The sequence below is a fragment of the Balearica regulorum genome, chromosome 3, assembly GCF_011004875.1.
Source record: "Balearica regulorum gibbericeps isolate bBalReg1 chromosome 3, bBalReg1.pri, whole genome shotgun sequence".
NCBI lineage: Eukaryota > Metazoa > Chordata > Aves > Gruiformes > Gruidae > Balearica > Balearica regulorum.
Genome location: NC_046186.1, coordinates 35,229,706 through 35,239,909, shown reverse-complemented (window position 1 = coordinate 35,239,909; position 10,204 = coordinate 35,229,706). Strand labels below are relative to the sequence as shown.

Genomic DNA, 10,204 nt, shown 5'->3' with positions numbered 1-10,204 from the left:
GGGCGGCGCTGTAGGCGCTGCGGCGGCGCTCTGGGCGCGACGCGCGGCTGCCTCTGCGGTAGCATCGGTGGGGGAGCTGCTTCCGCTTCCGCTGCCCTTGTTGCCGGCGGGAGGTGACGGGACCAACAGCCGCGATGTGGCGGAACCTGCTGGTGAGGCCGCCGGGCCGGGCCGGGCCGGGCCGGGGGAGCAACCGGCTGCCGCTGTGTCAGCCCGCCGCGGGGCCGCTGCGGGCAGCTGATCTGGCGCGGCAGGGCGGGTGTGGGGGTGTGTGTGTGGGGGGCTCCCTCAGGCGCTGCCGGCGCCCTCCCGGGTGCCCGCTCGGGCTGCGGGACTCGGCCGGCTGGTCACGTCCCTGCCGGCCGCGTTAGTGCCGGGTGCTGCTGAAGGAGCTGCGGGCGATGGCGGACGGAGGAGCAGTGTTGCCGTTCAGGTCCCGGCTCACTCGCTCCGCCTAGTGCTGAGCTCCGGGTACTTGAAGGGACGGGAGTTGAGTCAGCGGGTCTGGGTCGTTCCGGTAATACGGCTCTAAGGGGACAAATGTTACAGTGTGTTTATTTGGGGTGGGCGAGGGGAGGAGGTGTGTCGTTCCCTCGCCTGGATGTTTGTCCTGCGGTGGCATTTTTAGTGGTGGTAATTTCGTGAGGGAGGATCGGCGTTGCTTGAAGGAGACGGCAGCATAGAGGCACAGTGGCTCTTGAGACTTGACGCGTTAATGAAGGCAAGCTTTGAGCCATCGGAGGAATTGTAGATATTGGGGTTTTTTGCCTGACCTGTGCTAACGAGCACCTATATGATCTGACTACAGAAACAGACGCAGCAGGACGTCTTTAAATTCTCTGTGTGCCCTTTGGGGAGTGTGTGCGCGCCTCCTTCAGCTCTGTGAAGGTTAGCTCCTGTGCTGGTGGCTGGCAGGTCAGCTGCAGCTGAGAGAAGATCCTTGTCTGCACAAAAGTATTTGTTTTAAATATTATTGCCCCTATCACTAGACTTGGACACAGAAAATCTGTGCCTAAAACGGAGATCTGAGAGGCTGAGGTCGTGATTTCCCCAAAAGGATGCTAATTATGAAGCTTATGCTGCAGATCCATAAATCTGTTCTATCCTACTGAAAGTAATAATCCTGAGTTTTTCCTTTTTAGGTAACCAGTCAATAAGTCTTTTACATAGTTTGTTGAAAGATTGACTGAATTTAAAACCAGTGGGTTTTGGTGAACTTTGTCTGTTATTGTTTTTTCGGGGTTTTTTGTGTTTGGGTTTTTTTTTTTTAAGACTGTCTCTTCCACTTCCATCTTACTTTTAAAAGAAAATATTTCTACTCCAGTGTGCATATAGCAGAAAAAATTCACTGTTTTCAAAACACTCTTTTATCTTTTATTTCAGGGTCTTCGCCAAATTTCCCAGAGGACCATAAGCACTGCTCCACGCAGGCAGTTTGAAAATAGAGTTCCTGAGAAGCAGAAGCTTTTCCAGGTATTGAGTGAGCATTGATAGTAGAATAATGTTAGCAGAACAACAAGGTTTTAGTAGATCATAATTGCATATGTTTTGTTTCTAAAGAACTGGTGAAACTCCTCTTTACATCTGAGGTGACCTCTTGAAATCAGTTGTATGACTACAGTGTTTGAAATCAGCAGTTATTTTCTACCGAGATTAAGAATATTTGTACATGCATGCTTGACTTGCTGACTTTTTAGGGTTTTTTACCCTGTGAAATGATTTGTACCTGACTTTCTTATGAGGTCTAGGTACTGTATAAAGATAAAACCAAAGTACTCTGAAATGGGATGAGATGGGAGGGGGTATGTCCTAAGAAAAAAGAAAGAAAAAACAACAAGTGAGAGTGCAGAAGTACAGTGAAAAGTTAAACTTGCAATCTTAGAGATATATCCATAGCTCAAGGTTGAATCCCATAGCTCTTAATGAGGATGTGGTTTTATTGTACTTCTCAGTTATGAAAACAGTAAAGGTCATAAGGGATTTGGTTTACTCCTAGAAAATTACTAAATCTTTAAAAATAAATTCTGAATTGATCTCTTCCTGACTATCTAGGGGCCACCTAGTGAGAACTAGTGGTTCTTCAAATGCCAAAGCAGTGAATACTCAAGAGCATATTCCCAACTGTGAGCCATAACCTGGAGCAGTAGCTTCATACTGATGATAGAGTAGACTGGGATTCAGTGATGTGAAAGGGAAAAAGTACATTAGAAGCCCCAGTTTAATAGTTTTTGTGTCTTGCAGCTTTACTTTTCCCTGAAAGATAAAGTCAGTCTTGTTGGGATGCTGCTGAAGGAGTGCAGTGTTCATTGCACGCTCAGGGGAAGTGGGATGTTGGCAGTGGGTGAGGTCAGAGGTTCTGTTTCTGCTGGTGTAGAGCTCTAGGCGTATCTCTTCCTCCTCCTGTTCTTTTCTTGGGCGGTAGCAAGTTAAGCTGGGCTGGGTTGTGGGTCACCAGTACTGGAGGCCGACTTGAATTCCAGAGCAGCGTGAACTTGGTCACAAGGGTAAAGATCATGTGGATCTGGTGTCTTAGGAGTTTTATTTTGGGTGGAGCAAAACAATTTCCTGTGTGACATCAGGTGACAGTAGAGGCTCCTCCCCTTGCGGCTCCCTGTAGCAGGGAGTGACTATGCTGGAGACTGTTGGAAGTTTCTAGGGATGGTCATTGTATCCTGTGCACCCCAGGGGGCTGGCTACTTCTGTCAGACGTGTTTAGGCATCTGCCAGTCACTACTTTAGAAATTAATGTGCACATCATTTACTATACTTCCCTAGTGAGTGATCACCTGATACCAGAGCGAAAGCTTGAAGGACAAAGTGGAATCTAAATAAGGTTCACTGTCTTTATGTGAGTTGGGAAGATAATTTGGGGGAGTAATTCTTCTTCTAGGTAATTCTAGTTATGTTATCACAATATTGCAAGAACTCTATTTAAATATAGTTTCTTTTTGTCAATTGTTTCCATTAGGAGGATAATGGCATCCCGGTGCATCTTAAAGGTGGTGTGATGGATGCTCTCTTGTATAGAGTCACTATGGGTCTTACAGTTGTTGGTAAGGCTAATACTAAAATGTTTATGCTTTGATACCATTTCCAACGTGCTAACATGAAAATACTTTTTCTTTGGTACAATCCCTAACATGACTGTCATTAACTCTGTAAATTAGTTAGGCAGTCCCTTTTAGTCTGTTCTAAAGAACATGCAAAATGCATGTAGAGAGGCGGGAAAAAATGGACATACTATGTATTTATTTGTGCTTTCTCAAGTTTAGCTTTTCAGATGGCTTTTTTTACCCCTAATACTACTATATGTTGAATACTCCTTCAGAATTCATGTAGGATGTTACAGCTTTCTCTAACTACTTAGAAAGCTTATTCTGAAAAGGAGTAATTATAGCACATACATATATCAGTTTTCTCACTAGTCTGACTCTTTCTAGTGCTAGGTGGTATTTGATGTGCTGAGGTTTTACATACCGTGCAAACTAGCAGAGTATATCCAAACTTTGATACTATCTATATTTGACCTTTATATTGCTTGTTACATGGTTTTGTAAAAGCCTCTAACTTAACTATGTTGATCTAATGGATTTTCCGTTCAGTTACTGTAAGAATGAGTAACTGTTACTTTATGATCATCTGTGTAAGTTCCACAAATATGCTTCTCCCTTTTTTTTTTCCTTGTTTCTTTATGCAGTCTATGGAAAACTATTTAGGATTCTTTTTTCCTCTAAAATATGAATTACCCAAAATAAAATTGTTGAGACGTGGCTATGGAAATGTGTTGTGTCTGGATTGTAGCTGCTTATTATCAGTATTTCTTCTGGAACAAACTGGGAAAGGAAAGCTGACTTGAAAGAAATTCTGTTTACCATTCTGAAAATATCTTTTCTGTCTCTTAATTCAGGAACAGCCTATGTTGTTTATGAGCTGCTCACCATTTCAATGCCCAAGAAGCAGAAATGATTCCAGTTCAAGATATCTCAGTGACTAGCATCTCTTCGTCCAATTCCATGTGACTATGATGGCAGCTTATACTTCCTATAAGCAGCTGGCTTAATGCTTGGAATCATAATTTAATTGTAACATGTTAACTGCAATCAATAAAGCAGTTTTTACGTTGCATTGTTGTGGTCTGGACTGTATCATGTGCTGCCCATTAGTGTGCTTTTTACTTCCAGTAAATGTACATTGATTTGATCGATACGCAGATCTCTGAATTGTGAGCCTCTTTTCTTTGTATGTGGTTTATGTACTTTGAAGGTGAGTTAAATGCCCTGAATCCTTAGGAGAAAGCGATACTTTGTCTTTAGTATAGGAATTTCCTCTTCTTGCTTTAGTGGAGCAAATTAATCGTATAATAAATGATTAGGATTGGATTAAACCTGTGTGAAAATGAATGTTGAGAACTTTATTATGCTGTGTCTTTGCTGTCAACTGCTGGAAATCAGCTGTAATACATCTAGGAACAGAGGAATCGGATTCCTGATCACCATCCAAAGGTGGCAGTTTTTACTATGTAGAGGTGATAACACTGTCATCTGCAGCTTCAGGGGCTTAGAAGTAGTCTCGACTGAACTTAGCACCTTCATCTAATAGATTTAATTTTTTTTCAGTGGCTTTTCTCTGCTACAGTTTAATGGAACATAATATTTCCTGAAAAGAATGAAGATTTCTAAGCATGCATATATGATTAGGAAGTGACTTTGTATTTGTCTTGCTGCCTGTGAAATCAAGATATGTCGATCATAATTAAGACTTGGTCTCATTGCCTCATGTTTCAGGTGACCAAAGCCAGCTTGTTCTCAGTTATTGGGGTAAGTAAAGCAATCAGCTTTTTAGCATAAAATAAGAAAAAAAGTTTATTAGAGAATTTGAGGGTGTTCTAGAGCAAATAGTAAAGTGGAGGAGGAGTACAGTAAGTGTTAATACTAACTGTGCTAGTGCAGTGTTAGAATTTCTCTACTGATTGATAAGGTTTACAGTGACTGTTAATTGGATACTCTGCAAGTTGAGTGCTAATTTGATCTAGGTTATTAAGCCAGAAAAACTGAAGGTATTGAAGGCAGTGCTTACAAATCTTCAAGTTCTTAGTAATAATTTTTGACAGTTTTTAATAGTCTTTTGGAAGAATTTCTCCAGAGCTCTGTAACTTGGAGGATAGGCTTAAGAGAGACTGCCTTCTGTCTCCACGAATTGTACTCTGCTGTAGTCTGAGAACAGAACTGCCCCATGTCTGTAGGGTAGGAGCAGATCTAGTTGGTAAATACACACCAGGTTAAGTGGGTTATGTTTGAAACAACTGTAGCATAATTTGAGTTGGGAGGGACCTCTGAAGGTCAATTGGTCCCATCTGCTGAGAGTGGTGCTGCTTCAGAGCTACACTGGTTTGCCCAGGGCCTTGAACACTCGGGGAGTGTTTCCAAGGATGGAGGTTCTACAGCTTTCTTCAACCTGTTCCAGGGTTTTGCTGTTCTTTCTCTGAAGAGTCTTTCCTTTTCTGGGATACAGGAATGCACGTGTTTAAAGGCTGGTTGTTGGCATTCCTGTAACAACTCTAAAGGAAACTGCAACTGCACTTGACTACTTAACATCTAGACGACCACAAATTTTACGAACTTAAAGGGGCAAGCAGGTATGTTTTGATGTCTTATGTTAAGACCTCTCGTAAAATATCAGGCAAAAGCTGTAGGCATGGCTGAGTCAGGTTGCTGCTACACCTTTGTGTCAGGGTGTCAGTAGCTTCTGCTTCTAATGCTCAGTCAACACTGATTTCTGGGAGAGCTGTTGGCTCTGCTCCCATGTGATTTCTACTGGATCACTCCAAACCTTCTGGCAGAAATTTGAACTATCTGCCTTAAGCTAGGTTTTGTGCCTTACCAATAACGTGGTTGAGGAGTGCCCACCTGCTGTGTTTCACCAGCAGGACTGTATGACAGCTCTCTCCGTATGTAGAGGCACAGCAAATGGCTGATAAACTTAATGGTTTGATGATGAGCCTTTCTGAAGTCCTTTTTCAGTGGCTGAGGTGGCATTTATCAACTTGCTCTGACACAACCACAAATGCAACTGGAGATCCATCATTGTCTTGGGGGGAGAAAAATATGATTGTGGTTTAGAATTGGGCAGGGACACCCAGTAATAACCATCAGCTGCTATCATGTAATTAGGAACAAGCCTTACAGCCAAAGTAGCTAGTGCTGTCAGTGAAAATGCCTGCTCTATGAAAACTGCTTCTAGGAAGCATCTTTAAGTTGGTGAGTATGAGAACCGTCTCTAGTCTACCCTGATGCCTCTTACTAGCTTCACTGTGGTAATTACTGGGGTCTTCCCATCTCTAGGAACCAGTGTTAGCTGTGCATCCCTAGTTAGGTTTTATGTTTCTAGCACAATTTGTGCCTCTCTAGCCTTTCTGCGAAGTAGCTATGTGTGGGTTATGCTGAAAGTCTGGTGTTGACTCTAACAAATAGAGCTTCTAAAAAACAAAAAACCCCAACCAAACAACAACAAAAAACCCCAAAACCCACCCACAACAACACAACCTCCACAAAATAATCCTTTTGTTTCTCCTCTCAGGGAAACAGTGGATTTTCCAAAATGTGAAAACAAGCACAAAAATCTAGCTTCCAACAACATAACTATTTTAAGCCTCTTCTGGGTTAAGTTTGTTTAGAATTTTTCATTGCTATCCTGGAGAACCAGAGTGTGCTTGTTAAACTTGAGGCAAACTGGAAGAGAAGGGCCAGTGTACTTGGAACTCTCTAGTAAAACTAAAAATCTTCAGAAAGGAGAGTGGGGAAATACCTCCTGCTGGTAGTCTCTCTCTATAGGTGGGTTTGGCCAGCTGCCAGACTAAAAGAGTAAGAACTGCCTTGATGGATGTCTCAGAAGAAGGTTTGGGAAATGGGGTACAGCTTATCTTGAGATGGACGTTGATGCCTACGAGGAAGAGAAACCTCACAGCACAGTGAACTATACTTCACGGCGTGTGAAGGAATCATTCTGCTCTCTGCACTGGTAAGGCTGCTGCTGCTACGGCGTGCCCAGGGTTACTACCAAGGTGTGGACTGAGTTGTGGGCATCTGGAAGGCAGCATAAGAAATAATCAAAATCTTTAAAAAGCGCATACCTTTTCTCACCCACAGGAATTACAAAGATTATTGAAAGAAGGACAATTGTTTAAATAGTCTAAAATGTAAAAATCCTGTGATGAGCTAGTTGGTAAATGTGTGTTTCTGTGATGACTGTAGTGGACCGTGCAGCCGTTTTCGCAATCAGCCGCATCTCAGAGTCCGCTGTCTCAGGAACAGCAGCAGCAGCGTGAGATGTGCTGCAGGCAGCAGCCCCAGCGGGAGGGTGCGTGGGATAAACGCAAGCTAGGAAAAAGTTCTTTGCACTTATAGTGAGCAGTATTTATAGACGGAGCCTTGTAATGTTATTTAAATGAAGCTACTGACAACAAAAAATTTGTTCTGGCGGAGGTGGCCCCAAAATGTGTCCCTGGAGCCTGCATTTGGCGGCAGGCGGGAGAGTGGTTGGCATTGCCAGGGCTGCGCTGTGCTGCTGCCGCCGAGCGCTCACGGGGTGGCGTATGCAAGCCGTGCGTCTGCCAGCGCTTCTGGACTTTGTTTCTGCTGCTGGAGCATAAAACGAAACAAGACCCACGGTCAGCTGCTCAGCACCATTTTCTGGGATCGCATTATAAAGCTAATGGAAATTCCCATCCCCTGTTCATTCTATACGTGTAATTTGTTGCAGGCATGTCCGCATCACAAGCTGTCGGAAGATGTAAAGTAGGTGCCTATACTGTCTTTCCCTAGAAAAATGCAAAAAGAGACCTATACATTGTCACAAGGGCTAAAATTAATGGAAAGTTTTCAGAAATATCTGAAGACCTTATCTCCAATGTCCCCATGGGTATTTTATGAGTAGAAGAAATTAAAATAAGCAACTTCTGTTACTCCTTGTTAATGTGAGAAGTTATAAATTTTAAAAAAGAAAATATGAAATCTTAGTTTGCTGGCAGTTGATGTACTCCAATTATGTGCTTTTCTTGTGTGATTCTGCTGCCACCCTAAAATCAATATTTTTGGGGGTTAAGTATTATATTGATGTAAATATTACTACCTTACTGCATTCCTATTTTTGATTTGTGTTTAGGCAATAGACATAGTATCTTTTCCAAAAAGATATTTTATGTTCATGTAAACTTTATATGAACCTGAAATAGAAAATAAACTTTATTTTTCTGTTATCGTCATTAGAAATGTTAGCTATAATTTTTTTATATTTTGCTTTCAAGGATGGGAAAGCCTCTCAGTGCTGAGGACATGGGAACACTGTCCCATGTGTCATGCTTCCACTGAGCTGGATTGTTTGGAATGTCATCCCAAAAATACGGAGGACATTTTCTGCTAGATGGGCAATGACTACTCCATCTCTTCCGCTTCCCTTGCCACTTTATTTTTCATTATTTAACCTTTTAAGCTTATAAGCTTTCAAGGTTAAGAAAGCAAGCTTATTAGTGGGCCAGCTTTGGCAGAATGAAAAAAATTGTTCATGCCACTGTAAGAGAAGTGACTATTCAAATAATAATCAGACAGATGAAACAGAGGAAAATGGAAAGCTAAGTATTGCAGTTCTAGGTTACACAATTCTTTCTGAGACTGCAGATGTACAGACCATGTTTTACCTTCTCCATTGGGAAAGTAGCTCAGAACTATCTACTCTTAGAACTGTGCCCTGGGCTACATTTTCTTGGCTGGTGAATGCGTGACTAGATCTAATTAGCCTGACACAAACAAAAACTTCCCCAGTGAAAGTCTGAGGGCTAATAATATACAATATCACAGCATCGGCTTCCTGAAAGAGAAGATGAAAGAAGTCCAGAAACCCTCAGAGGTAAAAAGGAAGCACCAGAGATATCTCTACCTGTATGATCTTATCTGTACTTTTTTTTTCCTTTTCCCAAATACCAGAGTAAAAAATACCACTTTTCTGATGTTGCTCACCTTGGCTATTGCTGCTTTGAACTGTGAGAAAGCATGCTGAAATTTTTTTGGCATCTTTCCTACAAAGCTGTCCTTCCTTACTCTCCCATTCTTTCCCAATTTTGTTACATATCAAAGAGCTGGAGGTTGATCTTCATAGTTGGTAGAGTGAATCAGACTTTCAAAGACAAAAGCAATCTGATCAGCCTGACTTGACCCTAAATAAGGTGATGAGTAAGTCAGAACCAACATATCTTTTCATGTGCATGCTTGTGCAATTATTTTTTTAAAGAAGTTTCTTTTAATAATAACACCACCTTTTCTAGTCTAACTTGCCTGAGCTTTTCCACATATTTTTTCAGTACTCAGTCAATTCTGCTGTAAAAATAATGGCTTGTATTGTACTCTCTTTCTGATTGTGAGTATTGAAGTCTTCAAATTTGGTGGGCAGCACATACAGTCTTGTGAGATATGCTTTGGTCTTGTCTCAATATTTCCCAAGATTTGCTCTTTTTATTTACAAGTTTTCTATTAGATCACAGGCTTCCCCAAAACACATGTAAAACTATTTTCTCAAAAAGGTATGTTCTTGCAAAAAAGCTAATTGGCTGGGATGTTGGCTTATAAATGTTGTGACAAGCCAAATTCACTCGCAGGGGCTGGGGAGGTACTTGAGGGAAATTCCCACTGAGTCCTCAGGCAGGCAGTCCTGGTTTTAGCTCCATGGTGAATACCAGCATCTGTATAGAGTTCACTCAGAACACAAAATATTCACTCCTGTTGCATATAGCCTGCTATGTTCTAGAGAAAACTAGCAAAGAGGGATGAATTTATCCTTTGCTAATGTATGTGTTTCTTTTTTACAGTTCCCAATCCACCAATCTGAATCTGAAGGGTAAGGATCTTTCCTCTCTGTCTGGTGTACGTGGTGTGTGTAATTATCTTTCCTCTCCCTCCCCAGTATTTTATTGTTTTATTATGTTTCCAGCTTTGGTATTTGCATTGATGAGACTGTCTGTCCCTTGTCTTGTTGGGTCTTTGCTGGTTGCAGAAAAGGCAAGATGCTGCCTGGTTTGCATGGAAATAAATTGAAAAGGGATGCTCAGGTAAGAGCCAGTAATATTTAAGCTTTACATATAGCAGAATATGGAAGGAGCTGCAATAGAAAAGACCACAGGAAGTTTGGAGGTTTAGAGTTACCTAAATTAAGGCTT

At 41.9% G+C, this 10,204-nt stretch overlaps 1 protein-coding gene across 1 annotated transcript; it reads left to right on the top strand.

Annotated features, from left to right (window-relative positions):
- COX7A2 (cytochrome c oxidase subunit 7A2) lies at positions 1-4,123 on the top strand. The gene is made up of 4 exons (XM_075747539.1): positions 1-152; positions 1,384-1,473; positions 2,969-3,053; positions 3,908-4,123. The coding sequence occupies exons 1-4, from the start codon at positions 135-137 to the stop codon at positions 3,964-3,966; spliced, it is 252 nt and encodes an 83-aa protein (XP_075603654.1). The 5' UTR covers positions 1-134; the 3' UTR covers positions 3,967-4,123.
- Positions 4,124-10,204: the final 6,081 nt, after the last annotated feature.